The sequence below is a fragment of the Cervus canadensis genome, chromosome 4 (assembly GCF_019320065.1).
Source record: "Cervus canadensis isolate Bull #8, Minnesota chromosome 4, ASM1932006v1, whole genome shotgun sequence".
Lineage (NCBI taxonomy): Eukaryota > Metazoa > Chordata > Mammalia > Artiodactyla > Cervidae > Cervus > Cervus canadensis.
Window position 1 is genome coordinate 104,499,839 of NC_057389.1, and position 19,827 is coordinate 104,519,665.

Consider the following 19,827-nt stretch of genomic DNA (forward strand, 5'->3'; position numbering starts at 1 on the left):
AAACCCAAGCAGAAGGGGCTTTTATCAGCTCATGACCAGCAGTTGGGGCTAGATGTTCATCTTCAGGGACCATTCAATCCCTGGCTTCACACTGGATCATTTCCCGGCTCTGATGCTCAGAACCCACTTGGTCCCTAAGGTCCATCCTGAAACAGTGAGTGGAAGAGAGGCCAGTTGTCCCCTAACTCTTGTCCAGAGCCTCCTTTATAGCTGGGTCATGCACACACCTCTGTAGCTGGGGCAGATCTGTACCCAGGCCCCGGTCCCTCCTTGGAGCCAGGTGTGGAGGCAGTGTCCTTGGGACCTTCCAGGAAGGTACACGGCATCTTAAAAACTGGGGCAGTGACACCCAGCGAGGGCAGTGTGATGCTGTGAGGCCAGCCCTCGAAACCCACGTGGGCCTGACCTGCTCCAGGACCCTGAAACCAGAGAATGAATCATGTACGCTGATGTCCACGTGCTTCCCACTTTTCTGGTAGCATTTCACTGTGGGAGTATGTGAACATACCGGGGAGATTCTGCTGAAGGAAGGAGGATGGGCAACCAGAACTTCACTGCTTGGCTGGCAGGCACCCTCCCCGTGTGATCTTTCCAGCTCACTGGGCACCAGCAGCGAGGGAATGTCTCCATAATAAAGCGAGGATTCCAAACTCCTGGGTGGATGAGAGTGCATCTGTCACTTCCCTCCTGCTCCTGGTGCTGGAGGGAGCTTAGAGAGCACTGTCCACCCTGAGGGAGGTCCCCCGCAGAAGCTTGGGCTTTTGGCATGGACAAGTGGACTTTGCCCTCCCAGGGATTCTTTGTGACCCCTGGCAACTCTGAGTCCTATTGGCCTTGGGGTCAGGGGCGGGAAACACATCACCTCTCCCGTTCCTCTAGGAGGGGCCCAGGCAGTAACAAAGTCTAGGATTAGCCTGGTTGTCCTCCCATCCCCTCGTCTAGGTTTTGAGAAGGAGAAGTTCACCCATCTGGCTATGTTCCTAATTTTGCTTTCCAGGTAAAAAACAGCCTTCAACAGGCATAAAGAAATTGGATCTCATTAAGTGTTTACTCTCTCCTTACCTGAAAGGTTTAAGGAAAGGTGCTTCAGGTACAGCTGGCTCCAGGGCCTCGAGAGATGCCATCTCGTTCCTTTCTCCCCTCCTTTCCTCCCTGGGACTGGTTAGCACTGCAGGTCATTCATGGGGCCATAGCTGCCATGGGTGGATGGACCTCAGCCTCTGTTGAGCTCTGTGGCTTGGTGCCAAGACCCCAGGAGGGCCCCAGCCTCTGGGTGCTAACAGCCCAGAAAAGGAGACAGGTGTCCACAGGGCTGCAGGTGACGCTCATGGGGCAAGACAGCCACTCCCGGGAGAGACGCTTGGCGGTCTTCTGCAGCTTGAGGCCTCTGCGGCCTGAGGAGACCCTGTGAGAGCCAGCAGCCACACACGCCCTGAGCTCCAGAGCTTTCATTTTCATTTCTCTTTAAATCACAGGTCCTCTGTTTTTTGTTTTTTTTTTTTTTACTTTTCTTTTAAAAAATGAAGCTCTTTTGTTCTTTAGTACAATCCCCAGAAGTTACTGCTGGGGCAGTTACAGTCATATCACGGCTGTGGCTCTGTGTCAGGGACCACCTGGTGCCGCTGCAAGGCTGCAAAGATCCCTTTTTTGCTTCTCCTCCAACCCCACCCCAGTCTTACTGTTAACAGTCCCGGGTATGGAGGAGACCGCGTCAGAGACGGACAAGAATCTTTCCAAGCAAGGATGGGACACCAAGAAGGTAAGAGCCTAAGCGCTTTTGAAAGTGGTTTTCCTTCTTGATCTTTTAAAATCTTTTTAGAAGCACAACCCAAGTGAAGATGGTGAAATAGCATGTTGGGAGAACATCTCCTTTCCTGAAATGTGAACCTCATTCTTTTTTTTTTCAATTTGTTTTTTTGCTTCCTAGCATGCAGGATCTTAGTTCCCCAACCAAGGATTGAACCCAGGCCCTTGGCAGTGAGAGCCCAAAGTCCTAAGCACTGGACTGTCAGGGAATTCCCCAAACCTCATTTAGCTTTAACCAGTTAGGCCTTGAATACTAACGGCAGGCCTGTTAACACTGGGAAAAACCACGTAAAGAATTAAAATCCATGTTCACTTTGACAGCATGTTTTTTTTGGAATAATGCAAAGAAGATTAACATGGCTCCTATGCAGGGGTGACAGGCAGATTCATGAAGCATTCCATGTTTTTACATGTACTGATGAACGTTAACTATTAACTAGACTTATGGTGATCACTGCAGTATATACAAATATAGAATCATCACATTGTACACCTAAAGCTAATATTATATGCCAATTATATCTCAATTAAAAAAGAGATTGAAGCCAGGGAGGTTAAGTGATGTGTGCAAGGTTGTGAAGATACTTCGGGTTTAGAACCTACACTACCTAATTCTTAGCCTGTGGTCATTCTACTAACCCACAGTCTTGGGTAATTTTCATCATTTATCTTCCTCTTTAAACATAAACTTCCATTTATTTGCACAATAATTGGAGCTTTTATTGCAGTACAGAGTCTGCTTGGAATTCCCAGTTGGCTTGAGATTTCTGTATTATTTCTAGATCCAGAAACAAATTTCTCAGTTCCAGCCTACAAAAAGATCTGGTGATAAGATAATTTGTGCCATGAATAGATTTCAAAGAATTTGAATAGAACAAAAATGCATTTAACACTAAAGCAATTTTGAATGTAAAAAAAAAAAAGAGTTGACACCTATTGATGGTCAAGTTGCAGGGAAAGGGGCAGCAACTCAGATCGCTCATTCCCTTCAGGAACTCGGAGGGAGATGATGAAGCGGACAGCACTATGCTCATTAAGTGTTCAGAGCTTTTGGAATCAACTGAAAACAACCTGAATGTTTGACAGTAGGGGATTTATAAGGAAATTGTCCTCAGTCCCTCATGTGGAAAGCTGTGTGTGTGTGAGTTGGGATCTCTGAAGGAATTTTAAAGGCGTGAGAGACTTGTGAGAAAACTGGTACATAGAAAGAGCAGGATAAAGCTGTTTAGAAAGGCACAGGACACAGGGAGATGCAGATCCCTGGGTGTGCTGGACCAGGCCCTGGGGGAGATGCACGTGCAGGTTTGGCCAGCACTCTTGACCCGGTCCGCATGTTCCAGTTTTGCCCGAGGAGTACATGTCATTTTCATACTCGGTAAAAACCTTTAAAACTCTTAACCCAGAGGAAAAAGTAACTGAAATGTCTAGTTGCAGAGAGGTGCATCAGTAGGAGAACGGGGTCCCTACCACCTGCCCAAAATGTGCTGCTGCTGTAAAGCCAGAGAAGATGGCAAGTATCACGACTGGGGAGGAAAGGAGCCCCAGCATCAGTGGGAGTGAGAAGAGGGTGGCAGAGCCCAGCATCTGGGCGAGACTCCTTTTAACTGCCGCTTGAAACCAAAGGATACATCTGTGAGGATGTCAGTAAAGGAATTCCTGTGGATTCGTTGGGGGTGGGACGGGGGATAATGGGTAAATTCTTCGTACTGTTTAGAAATCCATTAGGATCCCATAACATCCGTGGAATGCGTTTGAAAAGACTCTTTAGAAAAAGTCATTGTCAAAGCGCTTTGCAAAAAATAATCTGGTAATGAAGCGAGTGTTTACTCACGGAATTAAGGAGCCTATGGCCAAGTAGAAACCCGTTCCTCCAGCATTCCCTGCAGGGGCTAAATGCCTGGTGGTCACATGCCACCCCTTGGGTGCCCCAATCACTGCCAGTTGGGCCTTCCCTCCTCCCCACCCCCCAGCTCACTGGCTGTGTACGTGGAAGGCAGGCCTAGCCTTCTGCCAGTGTGCCCACGTTCTTGTCTGATAATCCTGAGAGAATACCAGGAGTGTCTGCCCGAGGGCCCGGGAGGCAGAGACGAGTAGGGAGCATGACTCAGCCGAGCCCTCTGCTGGCATGTGAGGTTCTGCCCAGTCATGTCCGCTGCCCACGGAAGAGAGTTCCTTCTTTGTCCTTGGACGAGAGTCTAGGGACCCTGCCTGGAGCCTGTGGTTCTTGAATGGCGACAGTGTCCTGGGTTCACAGAAGAGGAAGAGGAAGCAGAGTTTCCCTGGGGCTGGTCTGCAGGGCAGCCACGGTGTCTGTCCCCGGGCAGCGTGGGGCAGGGAGCACAGCAGCCCCAGGGTTCCCTTGGGAATCACAGCTCAGGCCCGCTCGCCATCCGAAGGCAGGCCAGCAGGGGGCGTGGCCAACATCTTCTGTGTTATCTGTGGCATCCGGCTTGAGCCTCCTGAGGCTTCTCCATGTGAGGTTCTTCCTTGTCGTGGACAGAGGGACTCTGAGCAGTGGGAGCCTCTGCCACCAGGGCCCCGCCTGCTTTGATTCAGTAGGGTGTTAGCCTCCAGGCACCTGGGTGGGTTTTCAGTGGTCCTGTCCCCCAGCTGGCTGCCAACAGCCATGGTACAGCCCCAGGGGATTTGGATGTGAAGAGTGGGCAGGCTTCCTCTACTTCCCCAGTGCCTGCTCTGACGGGACCACACCACCCCTGGTCCATGCCCATCTTACCAGGTAGAGTGAAGCCGGGAGGGAGCTGTAGGAAAACCATCTCCACACAGTTCTTGGTTTTGCCCCTGGGTGTGTCTGGGGCAGCCCCTCCTCCTATCCTTTGGGGCCACATTTCCTTTATCTGCACCTAGACTGTATTTTTTTTTTAATTTGTTGAATTTTGGCTGTGCTGGGTCTTGGTCGCTGCATGCAGGCTTCTCGCTGCAATAGCTTCTCTTGTTGCATGGCATAGGCTCCAGGGCTCGTGGACTTAGTTGCCCCATGGCTTATGGGATCTTAGTTTCCAGACCAGGGATCGAACCTGTGTCCCCTGCATTGCCATTGGATTGTTAACCACTGGACCACTAGGGAAGTCCCAATAAACTCAGTTCTTGTTGGGTACTTCTTAGCCCTTGTAGGGAGGTCAGCCATACTGTGAGGGGGTGCAGTGCATGTGAGGAGGCCGGCTCAGACTCTGCTGTCTTCTCTTTCAGACGGGGCCCAGGCCCAAGTCCTGCGAGGTTCCTGGAATCAAGTAAGTCTCAGCAGGGCCCACCCTGTGTGCCCAAGGCCACCAAGGGCTGCTTGGACAGCCCCAGGTCTTCCCATCCGCTCATGAGGCCACGCACCCTGATAAGAAGGGCTCTGTGCCACTGGCGGCCACCCAGCAAGCCCCACGCTGGGGGACACGCCTGCCCCTGCCTGCCTGAGATGACAGAGCCCCTTCCCCAGCCCCACACCCCATTCCTGGCCAGTGGGAAGCCCCTCCCCCAAGCCCGAGCCGCCAGCCGCTTCCTGTTTGCACTGGAGGTGCTGGGAGCTTTCTCCAGCAGAGCAGCGCCTCACTCTGGGGTGTCATTTTGCACCTGCTGTTTTTTTTTTTTTTTGCAACCAGCCTTCTCCTGCCCCCACCACAGCTTCTGGGGGAGAACAGGCCAGCTGCCGTCCTGAGAGCTCACCTCCCCCTTTGTCTGGCCTTTCCCCCCCCAGCATCTTTCCATCCGCCGACCAGGAAAACACTACAGCCCTGATCCCCGCCACCCACAACACGGGGGGCTCCCTGCCTGACCTGACCAACATCCACTTCCCCTCCCCCCTCCCGACCCCCCTGGACCCCGAGGAGCCCACCTTCCCTGCGCTGAGCAGCTCCAGCAGCACCGGCAACCTGGCGGCCAACCTGACGCACCTGGGCATCGGTGCCGCCGGCCAGGGTAAGCCGGGCCAGGTGGGGGGGGCGCCGCTGCCGTGTGTGCGTGTGTAAGTGTGTGCGTGTGTGAGTGTGAGTGAGGGCTGAGCAAGGGCACTGCTGCCCGTGTGCGTGTGTGTGAGTGTATGTGAGTGTGAGTGAGGGCTGAGCAAGGGCGCCACTGCCCGCCAGGGTAAGCCGGGCCGGGTGGGCGCCACTGCCCGTGTGTGTGCGTGCGTGCATGCGTGTGTGAGTGTGTGTGAGTGTGAGTGAAGGCTGAGCAAGGGCGCCACTGCCCGCCAGGGTAAGCCGGGCCGGGTGGGGGGGCGCCGCTGCCCGTGTGTGTGTGTGTGTGTGTGTGTGTGTGTGTGTGTGAGTGTGTGTGTGAGTGTGAGTGTGAGTGAGGGCTGAGCAAGGGCGCCGCTGCCCGCGCGAGGATGATGTGCGTGTGTGTGTGTGTCTGTGTGTGAGTGTGAATGAGGGCTGAGCAAGGGTACCCCTTCCCCGAAAGGGCTCTGCCCACGTGAGGATGATGTGTGTGTGAATGAGGGCTGAGCAAGGGCGCCGCTGCCCGCCAGGGCTCTGCCTGCGTGAGGATGATGTGCGTGTGTGTGAATGAGGGCTGAGCAAGGGTGCCGCTTCCCCAACAGGGCTCTGCCCTCGTGAGGATGATGCACATGTGCATGTGTGTGTGTGGGGGTGTGTGTGTGTGTGTGAATGAGGGCTGAGCAAGGGCATATCCCCAGGGCACCAGGGTGGAGGGCAGAGTCCTCCACGGGGATTTGGGGTTGCCAGGCCAACCCAAGGGGAAGGGCATCTGGGCAGAGGCCAGAGTCTGGGAAGGCACATGCCCCCAGGGCTTGGACCACGGTTCTTAGGAGGGGTTGGAGGCTTCAGGGAGTTGGGGTGGGCCAGGCTTTCCCCATGCGCCCCTCTCATCGAGGGACAGGCCTGATCTGTTCTTCATCCCGCCCCGCCCACTTCCCTCCCCCTTCTCACCTCCCTCCCCTGTCCCCGTGCCCCACTGTGACTGACAGCTGAGGACACTCCAGCCCGGCTGCCTCCCCATACTGCACAGCCATCCATCCCTGGGGACATGTCACGGTCCCAGTGTCCCAGGAACCCCCAGTACCACCCTGGCCCTGTTGCTCCTGAGGACTTCCAGCGGCACCATCCCCCTGTGACTTAGGCAGGGGCCCTGGAGGTGTCCTCCTGACCCCAGACTCTCTCCCTGCCGTGGCCCCACATACTGGGTCCCCCCACCCATCCCCCCACCCAGAATGGCTGTCATCTCACGACCCTCCTTTGGTCAGGCCCTTGTGCAGATCCTCAGTCTCCTCCTAGAGGAAGCTTCAGGCCCTGGGAGCCCCTGGTCCTGCTCCCCACCCCAACTCCTCTCCAGCCAGTGAGGTTCCACAGGGCACCCTGGCATGTGCTGCCCCTCCCCCACAGACCTCCCCCTCCTGGCTCCTCACCCTGTTCCCTGCTCAGACTCCTGTCCTCCCTTCTGCAGGCTTTCTGAGCCCCTGCCCATGACCTGCCCCTTCTCACACCGAGTGGCTTTTCTGCACTCGCTGAAGTCAAGTCACTGTTCTGCTCTCAGCATCCCCTGGGCTGGGCCTCAGTCTCACACGTCCTCGCTGTGACCCCTGTACCCACGCTGACTGTGGGGGGTGTGGGCTTGCGTCCAGGGGGAAGGGGCAGTCCCCCAGCAGCCTGGTGGTGGGACAGGCAAGAGGGGCCAGGGGGACTCACATGTGTCTCCACGTGCGTTGGGACTCAGGGGTTGATAGGCACCACCTCATCATGCCCTCCTTCAGCCCCAGAGCCATAGCCTGGGCCCCCTGCTCACCTGGTCCACAGACCCAGTGCACCTCCACCCTGCGCTCCACCCTGCGGGGTGGTGGCACGCGGGCTTTTCTGAGAATCACACACTCACATTCCAGTTGGCTGCAATTCCTCTGGGGAAGCCGACTGTAAAGAATGGGCAGCAGCCCCTGTGCCCCGTGGGCAGCTGTGCAAAGAGGTTTCAGGGTGAAGTGGGCCAGCCTTGGAGCCGGGTGGGGTTGGCAGTGAAGGAGAGCACGGAGCCCGCAGTCATGACTGGCTCTGATGCAGACAGGGCTGGGGCAGGTGAGGGTTGTTGAGGGCAGTGCACGCTCCCTAGGTGTTCTCGCGAAAAGCTGGCTCAGCCATCAGGCAGGAGACACTTGCCCTGGCCATGCCCCTGTCCCCCTCTTCCAGGGAAGGCCCAGAACACAAAACAAGCACATTCAGGGCACCCCAAGCTCCTGGGCCCTCCAAGAGACCAGTGGGTGGACAGCCTCCACACTCCTGTGCAAGACAAGAAATTGGAAGGTCGCCTCCGGGGCTGCTAGGGAGGGCCCCCCCCCCACGCCGAGGCACTGTTTCCTGGCCCCCGTTTTTTTCTCCTCATGCCTTGCAGAGCCTCCAGAGCACCACCCCCTCTGCCGGAGGGTCCTTGGCAGCCCCGCCCCCACCCGCAGCCCCAGCCCCCGCCTGGGAGCCGCGCACTTCCAGCCCGAGCTGAGTCTAAACAAGCACAGGAAAACAACACATGTGAAAACCATAGATGCAGGACCAAGCGCAGACCCCGAGCGGGGGCCCAGACCCCAGCCTGCCTGGCTCGGCGCATCGGCCCAGTAATGTCTGACATGTGTTCGGTTGTTTGCGAACCTGCCACTCCACGGCAGCTTGCCTGGCCAGGGCCTCGTTTTTCCGGCCGCATTTTACATCAAGCAGAGCCGCCGGCCCCTGGTACACATGGAGCCCGCCCCCTCCCCCTGCCTGCCCGTCCCGAGGCCCCCCTCTCTCCTTCCACGTTTGCTAAAGTCATTTCCCGGGCGTGGGAGGTGGGCAGGCTGGGGTCCTCCCTCGCAGCACACCTCTGGGGCCAGCCAGCCCCACACAGAGGGCTTGCGTGCCGCCGCCACCTGGCCTGCCCTCCCCTGGCAGCCCTCCCTGCCCGTGCTTGGCCTCCCTGCCGGCTGGCCCCACTTCTTTTCCCAAAGGTGATCCAGGTTGTCCGAAGGAATTCAGGAACAAGGCTTCCCTCGGCCCAGCCGGTGTCTCGGGGGTGGTGCCTGCCCGCCCGTGAGGCCCGGAGCTCACTCTGCAGCCAGGCCGAGGATTAAAAACCTCCCTTGTGTTCAGCACAGACGTTAGAGGCGGGCAGCCTAACCGCCCAGTGTGTTTTGGCTGTCCTCCGACTGTGTGCGTGTTGCTTTGAATGGACATTCAAACATGCATGTAAAAGCCTGGATTTCAGGCCTCACTGGAAGAATCAGGCCCAGTGTGGTGGGCCAGGGTCCTGCAGCTCAGAGGGACTTGAGCTCTCCAGTTGGCGGCAGACCTCTCCTGGCCCTGTCGCCCCTCCAGCCCACTCACTCCTGGCATCTGCCTCTCCTGCTTATCAGTTCCCGACATCCACTCCTGATGTGGGCGGCAAGCATCCCTTGGCCTGCTGGACAAGTGAAGCGTTGGATGGTCAGAGAAGACAAGGGAGCGGCACGGGGTCCTGACTCCCAGGGTGCCCTCAGCGGGCATCTTCCAGATGCCATCCGCCTAGGCCTCTGTCAACGGCTCCCTTGACTTTGCTGTGTTTGCAGCAGCCTGATTCTGGGCCCAGGGTCCGTGTGGAAACTGGCCCCCGGGGGCTTTGCTGCAGTGTCAGCCCTCCCCCCCACCGCCCCCCACCTCAGTGTCCAGCTGAGTGGAGCCGCCAGGGCATCCGAGGGGGAAGTGCAGGCGTGACTGGGCTCGCCCTGCACGGGTGACAGCCCCAGCGAACAGCTGCCTCGGGGTGGAGGGAAGGCTGCCTGTCATCTCCCTTCCGGAGTGTGTGTGGGCTATACTCTCGTCCACCGTTGAACCTGCCACCTCATCCGCTGGAATAAAGTTGATCTGGTGCCCTCCACGGGCTGGGCCCAGCTCCCCTGGTGAGTCAGGCAACTTCACCTGGCCTTGACTGCAAGCCAGACTCTTCCAAGCCTGCTCAGTGCCTCACTGGGGCCTCACAGTGAACTGGAAGAGACAAGGAAACTGAGTCTGGGGGCATCTGGCCAGCCCCCAGGGTACCCCTCCTGCTCCCAGCTTTGGGGCCTGTGCTTCCTGGCACTGTACCTGGAGATTGGCCAGCAGGCCCGCTGCTACCGCACTGAACCTGACCTCGCTTGGCTCCTTCACGACAGACACATCCAGGGATCAGCTTACGGGGGGCGGGGACCAGGGGGAGGGAAGGCAGGGGCGACCTGGAGCGCTCCAGCAGGAGCTCCAGCGGGAAGAGGATAAAGTAACTTGAGTTTCTAGCTCGGTCACTCTAGTGGGGTTGGTGCTGCAGTGTGGCAGGTACATGGGAGGCGGGGGAGAAGGTTGTGGATGTGTCCTGAGGGGCCAAGAGGAGATCTAGCCAAAGGAGCAGTCCTGGGGAGGGATGAGGGTGAGGAGAACGATGAGGTTCGGGAAGAAACTGCAGCGTCAGACAAGACCGACTTGGTTTTGGACCTAACAAAGGCAAGCTATTTTAGGCAGAAAGAAAAGACTCTGTCTCCTGAAGCCAGGAAGTGCCAGCATGGCTGCCTCTGAGGCTCAGGTGCTGTTTCTGCCCCTCAGCTCCCTTGTGGTTACCCCTCACGCAACTCTGAACCTCCCTTCCTGGAATTCCATCAAAAGCCCCTGGGTAGGATCTCATTGGCCAGCCTGGTCATGTGTCCATCTGGGAGCCAATCATGTGGTAGCCCAGAGGTGGGGAAGTGCTGATTGGCTGGGCCTATGGGACACGCCCCTCCTGGGTGGTTGGCAGGCTCACGGGGGAACATGTTGGCCGGCACCGGAGGTGGGAGCCCCTGCAGTGCTGGGGGACCCTCAGGTCAGGGTATTGGGGCCTCAGAGGGGGCGTCCTGGGTTTGGCGATCAGGATGTGCCTACTGGTACCTATCTGAATGAATGGACTGTCCTCAGCAGTGACCCTTCGTGTGTGAGTGCCTCCTGCCCCGATGCTGGTGGCTGGTATCACACCCACCCTCCCTCCCTTTCAGGGATGAGCACCCCTGGCTCCTCACCGCAGCACCGGCCGGCCGGCGTCAGCCCACTGTCGCTGAGCACAGAGGCAAGGAGGCAGCAGGCCCAGCAGGTGTCGCCCACCCTGTCCCCGTTGTCGCCCATCACTCAGGTGCGAGGGCCCAGTGGGGCAGGGGAGGTGGGCCCGACTGCCTCTCTGGGAGGCCTTATGCTCTTTCCAGGGGGCAGAACGCTAAACATCTTCCTAACTTTTTTTCTTTTTTTTTGCGGTCAAATTTTCAAAGACATGGGGAATGCAGAAATCAAGTGGCCTGGAGTCCCCTGTGTCCATCTCAGCTGATAGATTGTGCCCGTGTGACTGGCCAGTCTTAACTATGCCAGTCTCTTCTTTAGGATCTCATTGGCATTTCCCGACTGTCAAAATACAGCATTTAGAGAGTCTTTTTCTGTTTAAAAAAAGAAAACGAAGGAGGGTTAAAAAAAAAAGAAAAGAAAACCTGGTAAAATATGTTACCAGCTTTCCTTCATCTGCTTCTTTAGTAGATCGTGTCTAGGAATTGGTCCATTTCATCCAGATTGTCCCCCATGCCAGCAAACAGCTGTTCATAGGCAGTGTCTGTGTTAAGTCACTCAGTCGTGTCTGACTCCTTGTGACCCCATGGACTGCAGCCCACCAGGCTTATCTGTCTGTGGGATTCTCCAGAGAAGAATACTGGAGTGGGTTGCCATTTCCCTTCTCTAGGGGATCTTCCTGACCCAGGGATTGCACCCTCATCTCTTGGGTCTCCTGCAATGGCAGGCGGATTCTTTACTTACTAGCACCACTTGGGAAGCCTGTTTGTAGGCAGTGTGTGTGAAAGTCACTCAGTCGTGTCTGACTCTGTGACCCCATGGGACTATGCAGTCCACGGAATTCTCCAGGCCAGAATACTGGAGTGGATAGCCTATCCATTTTCCAGCTGATCTTCCCGTTGCAGGAATCGAACCGGAGTCTCCTGCACTGCAGTTGGATTCTTTACCAACTGAGCTATCAGGGAAACCCTCTTTTTCATAATCCTTTTAATTTCTGTAAAGTTCATTCCCCCTTTTGTTTTTGATTTCTGCAGTTGGGATCTTATCTTTTTTACTTAGTCCAGGCTCCTGGAATACATTAGGAAGTATTCTCTCCTCTTCTGTTTTTTTGAAGAGTTTGAGAAGCATCGCTATTACTTCTTGCAGCGTTCGGTAGAACTCAGTGTAGGTGCCGCAGCCTCAACGGATCTGCGATAGAAAGTTTATGGTACCTGATCTGACTTCTCCCTAGATACCAACTCCTTAGACTTCCTTTTCCAGATTCTTGGATCCGTTTTGGTAGTTTGTGCGTTCTGAGGAATTTGTCCATGTTGACTGTTTTTCAGTCCCTAGTAGATAGTGGTTTGGTTTTTTTTTTTTTTTTAACATAACCTTGATGGTCTTATCTACCTACAATGAAATTTAACAATGGTTCTGCTAATACATCTTCCGATGCCTGGCCTGGGCCCTGTTCCCCCACCAGGTCTCTGCCTCTTCTCCAGTTCTTCAGATTAGGAGCTGGAGCCATGGATGGTTCCTGATGGCACCGTCTTCGGTCTCTCCATCTGGGGGACCCTGGCCTCATCTCCCTTCCCCGCCACGCCCCATACCTGAGGCCTGCCTTCTTTTGAAAACGCCTCTCTGTTCACAAACTGCCTACCAGCTAGTGCCAGGCTTTCTTCTTAGTGTTTATATTCTGTAGTTCCCGGACACTTCCAGTCTCCCTCGGAAGGTAGGAACCCTTGCCTGCCTGAGGAACTGTCCGGGTCGATGGATGAGTATTGAAAACTTCCCTCTGGTTATTTTCCTCTTTCCAACTCTAAGAGAGCCCAGAGCTGGTCATTGCCCAGTGACCACGCCAGTGCCTCACTAACCCATACCATCTCCAGCTTCCCCTTGGCTGCAGGTGGTAAGAGGGGGTTCCTTCCCCTTACAGGACTCCACAGGGGCTAGGACTCCACAGCTCCCCACTGAGCTCCCAGAGTGTATGCCCCATGCCTGCCTATAGCAGGGAAGCTCCAGCTCAAAGGGCCGAAGAGGAGAGGATTCTAAGTCTGCAGATGTGGAAAGTGGTGCCCCCTATTGGCATGGGAGGAGAAAAACTCGCTGGGGGCAGGCCCACCGAGCTGCAGCCCCGTCCTCCATGGGCCTTGGGGGACGCCTGCCCGCTCAGCCTTTGCTGCACCAGTCCAGGGTTGGGACACCCTTTGGTTTGTCCATCACTTCGCTGCCACGGGCCGTGGGGGTCCCCACCTCTGAACGTGCCTTCTGCCTGACGCCCTCCTCCCCCTGCAGGCCGTGGCCATGGACGCCCTGTCTCTGGAGCAGCAGCTGCCCTACGCCTTCTTCACCCAGGCGGGCTCTCAGCAGCCGCCGCCGCCCCAGCCTCAGCCCCCGCCGCCCCCGCCGCCAGCCTCCCAGCAGCAGCCGCCCCCGCAACCCCCACAGGTGCCTGTCGGCCTCCCCCAGGGCGGCTCCCTGATGCCGAGCGCCAGCCTGACACGGGGGCCCCAGCTGCCCCCGCTCGCGGTCACGGTACCGTCCTCTCTCCCCCAGTCCCCCCCAGAGAACGCGGGCCAGCCACCGATGGGGATCGACATTGCCTCGGTAAGGCGGGAAGGGGCCCGGCTTGGGTGGGGGGTGGGGTGGGTGGGGCTTGTGCAGGAGGAACCTGGGGGCTGCGGGGAGCATCAGGGCTCCTGGCTTTATCTGCAGCCACCTCGAGGCTCTACTTTGAGGGCAGCTTGGCCAGGGGTCGGAGCAGAGGCAAACACTGTCTGGGGCCAGGGGCTCAGTGGGGAATTCTGCCTGAAATCCTCAAGCCAAGTTTGTCCTCCTCACAGAGATGGGGAGACTGATTCATGAGCAGGGTCAGGTGCCCCAAACTTCACGCAGCATGGGCCACCCTGTGTCCCTCTCCCGTGGGCCTGAATGCCCCCCTCAGCCCTTCCCACCCAAGGCTTCCTCGGAGGCAGGGAGCACCCAGAGCTCTCAGGGGCTGGGGAATGGACTTCCAGGAGCCAGAGTGATGGAGATGACCTGGGAGGAATAGAAGGGGTGAAACCAGTTCTCTGGTTCTTACAACACAGTGCCCTGGGCTCAGGGCCTGCAGCTCAGCCCATGGGACCCCCTTGCCTGGGACAGGCTCAGGATAACAAATGCTAGTTTTGGGGGGTTGACCCCTGCACCTCCAAACCTTCCTGTCTGTTCAGACTTTCATCCAGGTTGCCCTGGTGGGAAGGGAGTGGTCACAGCTACCTTTGGCCTCATTCAGAGAAACGGAGGCATGCTGAGGGCCCAGCCAGACCTCCCTGCTCACTTGGCCCATGGCCACCAGCCCCAGGGTACATGTCATCAGAACACCATGTGTTCTGTAAAAAACGAGCCCTCCTGGGCTGGACAGGGCCGGCAGGTCCCCCAAGAGGGGGAGACTCACACCTCCAAGCTGCGCTGATCCCTCAGAGGGCAGACCTCAGGGGTCCCCGGGACAGGACTGCATCCAAACCTTGCCTTTGGCAGAAACAGAGCAGTTATGGGGGCAGCCCTGACGGTGAGCTGCCTGGGGCACCCAGCAGTGGCAGCACCTCGCGGTGGAGCTGGAGGGACCTGGAGGCACGGGGTATCCCAGCCACGCGCTCGGCTCGGGGCCCCGTGGTGGGTAATCCACCCACCACCCCTGTGGGAGCTGGTGCTCTCCGGGCTCGGGCTCCAGGGGCCTCCTCTGTGAGCTTCTGCACAGCCACTCACGGGAGGAGAATGTCCCTCCGGTCAACTTCATCTTCCCAACCCTGAGACAACCTGAGCTGGTCACTGCCAAGCGACCATGCTGTGTCTCTGACACTCAAACCCTGCTCTGTGAGCCCCCTGCCCCATCTGGGCCCAGCCCCCATTCCAAACTTCCGGGGCCGCTGAGGAAATGAAGGAGACGTAGCACTTAGGGGGCCCTGAGCCGGCCAGCTGGGTCTCGTCAAACGGCAGGCTCAGAGAGGTCAGGCAGCTTGCCGAGAGACACACAGCAGGGCTTTGCTGGGCGGGACCAGAGCAGGGACTAGATTCAGATCCTGGCCCAGTGGGTCTTGGCCCCCAGGGGTCTGGTGAGACGCCAAGACCCTTTGTCATTCAAGTGAAGAGGTGACTGCCCTTTGGAAGTCTGTGGACAGCATCACCCAGAGGGCCAGTCCCAAGCAACATGGGTGATGGTGACCGCCGGGCACCAGGACCCCCACTCTGCACCTGACCCTGCCATCACTCAAGGCCTCTGACTCGCCCAGGGCCTTTCCTGCCCGAGCGTGTGTGTGGGTGTGTGCGCGGCTGTGCGTGAGTGTGGGTACTGGTGTGCTTTCGTGTGAGTGCTCCAAACCCGCTGAGCAGAGGCCGGGCCTTCCGTAGTCCCCCAGGGCAACTCTGCAAGGCTGGGTTCTGGACTCTATAACCACATGCTCCTAGCCCTCCCAGAGTTGGGTTTGGAGGCTGGGCCCCTGTACGGCCCAGGGCTCAGGTGCCCTCCTGCAGATGCCCAGGTGTTCTGCTTACCTGAGGGGTGGGGGCCTCGCCAGGCGGCTGGGCCAGGCCCAGGGCCCTGCGAGCGTCCTGACCTGTCTGTCGTCGCAGGCCCCGGCTCTGCAGCAGTACCGCACTAGCGCCGGCTCCCCCGCCAACCAGTCTCCCACCTCGCCCGTCTCCAATCAAGGCTTCTCCCCCGGGAGCTCCCCGCAAGTAAGGGACGCCGCCCCCCTCCCCCGCCCCACTCCAGCCTGGCTGGCGCCCCCCGGCGTGGCCCCTGCGCGCGGGTCCAGCGTCTGCCTCCTGTCTCACTCCACCCCATCTCGTTCACTCCATCGGGGCGGGGACGAGCGCGCGCAGCCACCCTACGCGGTGGCCAAGGAGAAGGCGCCCTCCCCCCGGAGCCGGCACGTTCCCACAGCACCTCTGCAGCCCGCGCTGAGCCCCAGCTCAGGGTGGCAGGCTCCCCATTCACACCAGTGATGTCGGTGCCAGCTTCACCCCAGCGGGCAGCTCGGAGCGGGCTTCCAGCAGCCTGTGCTCCATCCCTGCCCATGTCTGCCCCCGAGACCTCGTGCTTCCAGGCTTCTGGAGGTGGAGGGGTGCTCCCGCACTTTGGGGAACAGCTGAGTGACAGCCAGCCTGTGCGGGGGCTCTGCTCAGCCCCCTCCACCCCTTGTGAAGGTGTGTCTCTCCCCTCCAGGCCTCCAGCCTGGGAAGCTTCTTAGAGTGGCCTGGCAGCCCGTCCGAGGTCCTTGCCCTCTTCGCATGGATGAGGAGCCCGAGGCTCACCCTTGACAGCAGGCAGGGCTAGTGTCGGTCAGATTCAGGTTTCCCTTCATACGAGGCAGCGCAGAGGACCCTGGCCCCTGACACACACATGCATACACACAGAGGTTCCCTGACACGCACACACACATACACACAGCACAGGTTCCCAATCCCTGACACACACATATATACACACAGACATTCCCTGACACACATGTACACACACACAGGTCCCCAATCACACACACATACACACACACACACAGGTTCCTGGTCTGTGACACATACACACACACACACAGGTGCCCGATCGCTCACACACACACACACACACAGGTCCCCAGTCTCACACATGCACACACACACACATTCCCTGACACACGCACAGCACAGGCCCCCAGTCTCACACATGCACACACACACAGAGGTTCCCTGACACACGCACAGCACAGGCCCCCAGTCTCACACATGCACACACACACACAGGTGCCCAATCGCTCACACACACACACACACACACACACACAGGTTCCCTGACACACACACACACAGGTCCCCGATCGCTCACACACACACGTTCCCTGATGCACACACACACACACAGGTCCCCAATCACACATACACACACACGCACAGCACAGTTTCCTGGTCTGTGACGCATGCACACACACACAGAGGTTCCCTGACATACACACACAGGCCCCCAGTCTCACACATGCACACACACACACACACACACACACACACACAGAGGTTCCCTGACACACACACACACAGGTCCCCAGCCTCACACATGCACACACACACACAGGTCCCGATCGCTCACACACACACGTTCCCTGACGCACACACACACATACAGGTCCCCAATCACACATACACACACACGCACAGCACAGTTTCCTGGTCTGTGACGCATGCACACACACACAGAGGTTCCCTGACATACACACACAGGCCCCCAGTCTCACACATGCACACACACACACAGGTGCCCGATCGCTCACACACACACACACACACACACACACACAGAGGTTCCCTGACACACACACACACACAGGTCCCCAGTCTCACACATGCACACACACACACAGGTCCCCGATCGCTCACACACACACATTCCCTGACGCACACACACACACACGCACAGCACAGTTTCCTGGTCTGTGACGCATGCACACACACACAGAGGTTCCCTGACATACACACACAGGCCCCCAGTCTCACACATGCACACACACACACAGGTGCCCGATCGCTCACACACGCACACACACACACACACACACACACACACACAGGTCCCCGATCACTCACACACACACACACACACACAGATCCCCAATCACACACGCATACACACACAGCACAGTTTCCTGGTCTGTGACGCATGCACACACACACAGAGGTTCCCTGACACACACACACAGGCCCCCAGTCTCACACATGCACACACACACACAGGTGCCCGATCGCTCACACACACACAGGTTCCTGGTCTGTGACACATGCACACACACACAGGTCCCCAATCGCGCACACACACACACACACACACACACACACAGAGGTTCCCTGACACACACACACACACACACAGGCCCCCAGTCTCACACATGCACACACACCCTTTGCAGGTTCCTCAGAATCCCCCTTGGTGCTGCTCCCCCTTTGGCTGCATTCTGTCCAGAACCTTCCATCAGAGAAGGGGTTCCCGAAAAGCTGACATCTGGGCCCCAAACTTCTCGCCATAGCAGTGAAGCCTCCCCAGGACCCTGCCATCCCAGCCCCAAGATGTCACCAAGTCGAGAGACTTCAGGAGTCACTGCAGCACCCCAGACCCTGACGTCCCATCCTCAGCCAGGGCTTTCCTTCCCGGGTGGAGCAGGAGTGCTCCTTCAGGCAGGGCCGTGGGGGACGTGTCCCGCTCCCCCGTCTGGCAGGCTCTCAGCGCACCCTGAGCCAGGCCCTGCGTGTCAGGACAGTGACCTTCCCCTCAGGGGGACCTGAGCCTGTTCCCGAGACTCACTGACACAGACGGCCTCGCGCTCCACCTCCCACGGCAGCCAGGGGCTGGGACTCCCCCTGGGCCCTGCAGATGACAGGAAAGGCGCGGTGAGCTCAGGGCGCGCCGAGGGTCAGCCTGGTGTCCGCGCTCCCCGTCCGTCCTGTGGGCTCTGCGTGATGCTGGAGGGCTGTGGGGATGCGAGACGCTGCTCCAGGCGGGCAGCCTGCCTGGGCTGGTCTCTGAGTAACGGCCCTTCTCATACGTGAGGCGGCACAGGAAGGTCACAGGGAGGCGGATCTCTCTCAGGAGAGGTCCGCCTGGACCAGCGCGGTCCATCCTGAGCACAGAGCGTGTTGCTGTCTCATCGTGCCCGTGTCTGTGTGTCCGTTTGTCCATCCATTATGCACCGGCAGGGGAAGAAGCTGCTCACTCAGATGTGAAGATGGCCCTGGGAGGCCCTTCAGCCCCAGTCAGGGGCTCTGCTTGGGGGCAAACCATGGCAGAAGGCAGACGGGGTTTCCCACTGAAGCTGGATCTCAGAGAACGCGTTCATCAGCCCCCTGGGCCTGGGTCGCCCCCCGCCCTCCTGGCCCAGCCAACATCTCCCCTGGAGGCACGAGGCAGCCAGCTTGCCACACCTGCCCTTGGGTGGATGTCTTATCTGTCTAGCTGCCTCTCCGGGACCTGAGGCAGCTGGGATTGGGCCCTTTCTGTTCCCTCCCTGCTTCCATCTGAGCAGACCTTTCTGGCAAATGCTCATGGCAGCTTTACAAGAGAAGCTGGGGTCCCCTGTGTGGGCGCTGGGGCCAAGGCCATGGGCACAGGGTCAGATGCCCCGGAGAGACGTGCTCCTGGCCTCTGCCCAGGTTGTCATCTGCCTCCTTCAGCCTCACCGCCCCCTTTTCCAAACCTGAAGCTGGCGATTTTTAGGGCACATGTGGCCTTTTTGCCATACTAGCTTTTCTCCCTCCTTACTGCTTTAATGCTTTAAACTCTTCCTTGGTGTTTTAATGGCGTGTCCATCCCCAGGAGCTGTTCCACCTTCCAAGTGGCCGACTGTCCCTTTTCTGTGGTCAGTCCACTAAACACTCAGAGTGGCCGGTGGTCTTGTGACCAACTCTTCTTTGTGGTGGAGGCCTGAGAGCTCAGCTTTGGCAGTTGTCGGAGAACACGGATCTTTCTAGAACAGGGTGCTCCAAGGGAGGAGGTCCAGGGTCTGTGGTCTGTGAAGACTCTGACCTGGACGCACACTGGGCTGGGGCCTTGCTTCCCCGGGTCGTTGCCTGTGCTGTGAGCTGGCCACACACCCAGCTCCGTCTCTGCTCCCTTCTGCACCCCCCAGACCCCGTCCTGCCATCTCGCTGGCAGCATCACAGGAGTGGGCAGGAGCTCCCTGCCCCTTTTTTTGGCATCTCAGCTGCCTCTGAGCATCCCCGGCCCCCTGCTCCTTTCCCAGCAGCCTGCCCCTGCCCCACCTGGCGCTGGGCAAACCGGAGTGGGGCTTTCTGCCCTCTCAGCCCTGGCGGCTGGTGGGGCAGGGCCTTCTGTGTATCTGTCTCGTCCTCCTCTGTGAAGCCTTCCTGCCCGTGTGTGTGGCCTGCCTCATGTCCCCTGTCTCCCATGCCTGACAAGGTGCACATCGCATCCTGGACATCCAGAGACCCCCCGCCCTGCCCCAATCACACACTTTCCTCTGAGCTGTCACATGGGGTTCCTGGCCCCTGTGGCCCCTTGTCTTCCATCTGA

General features: G+C 58.2%; 1 protein-coding gene and 1 non-coding gene across 7 annotated transcripts in view; both read left to right on the plus strand.

The window, feature by feature from the left end:
• Positions 1-19,827, plus strand: part of CRTC1 (CREB regulated transcription coactivator 1) — an 86,115-nt gene that overhangs the window by 58,654 nt on the left and 7,634 nt on the right. For 2 of the 6 annotated variants that reach the window (XM_043467413.1, XM_043467414.1), the window contains 7 exons: positions 1,674-1,759; positions 5,014-5,054; positions 5,510-5,730; positions 10,763-10,896; positions 13,092-13,244; positions 13,353-13,403; positions 15,408-15,512. In XM_043467413.1, coding sequence (XP_043323348.1) covers positions 1,674-1,759; positions 5,014-5,054; positions 5,510-5,730; positions 10,763-10,896; positions 13,092-13,244; positions 13,353-13,403; positions 15,408-15,512 — 791 coding nt within the window. Of the gene's footprint in view, positions 1-1,673; positions 1,760-5,013; positions 5,055-5,509; positions 5,731-10,762; positions 10,897-13,091; positions 13,404-15,407; positions 15,513-19,827 lie in introns of all 6 variants that reach the window. The other 4 variants (XM_043467409.1, XM_043467410.1, XM_043467415.1 and 1 more) reach the window with 3 other exon arrangements.
• On the plus strand, positions 2,112-2,214 carry LOC122441112. The gene has a single exon (XR_006269252.1). It is a non-coding gene; the product is annotated as a U6 spliceosomal RNA (small nuclear RNA).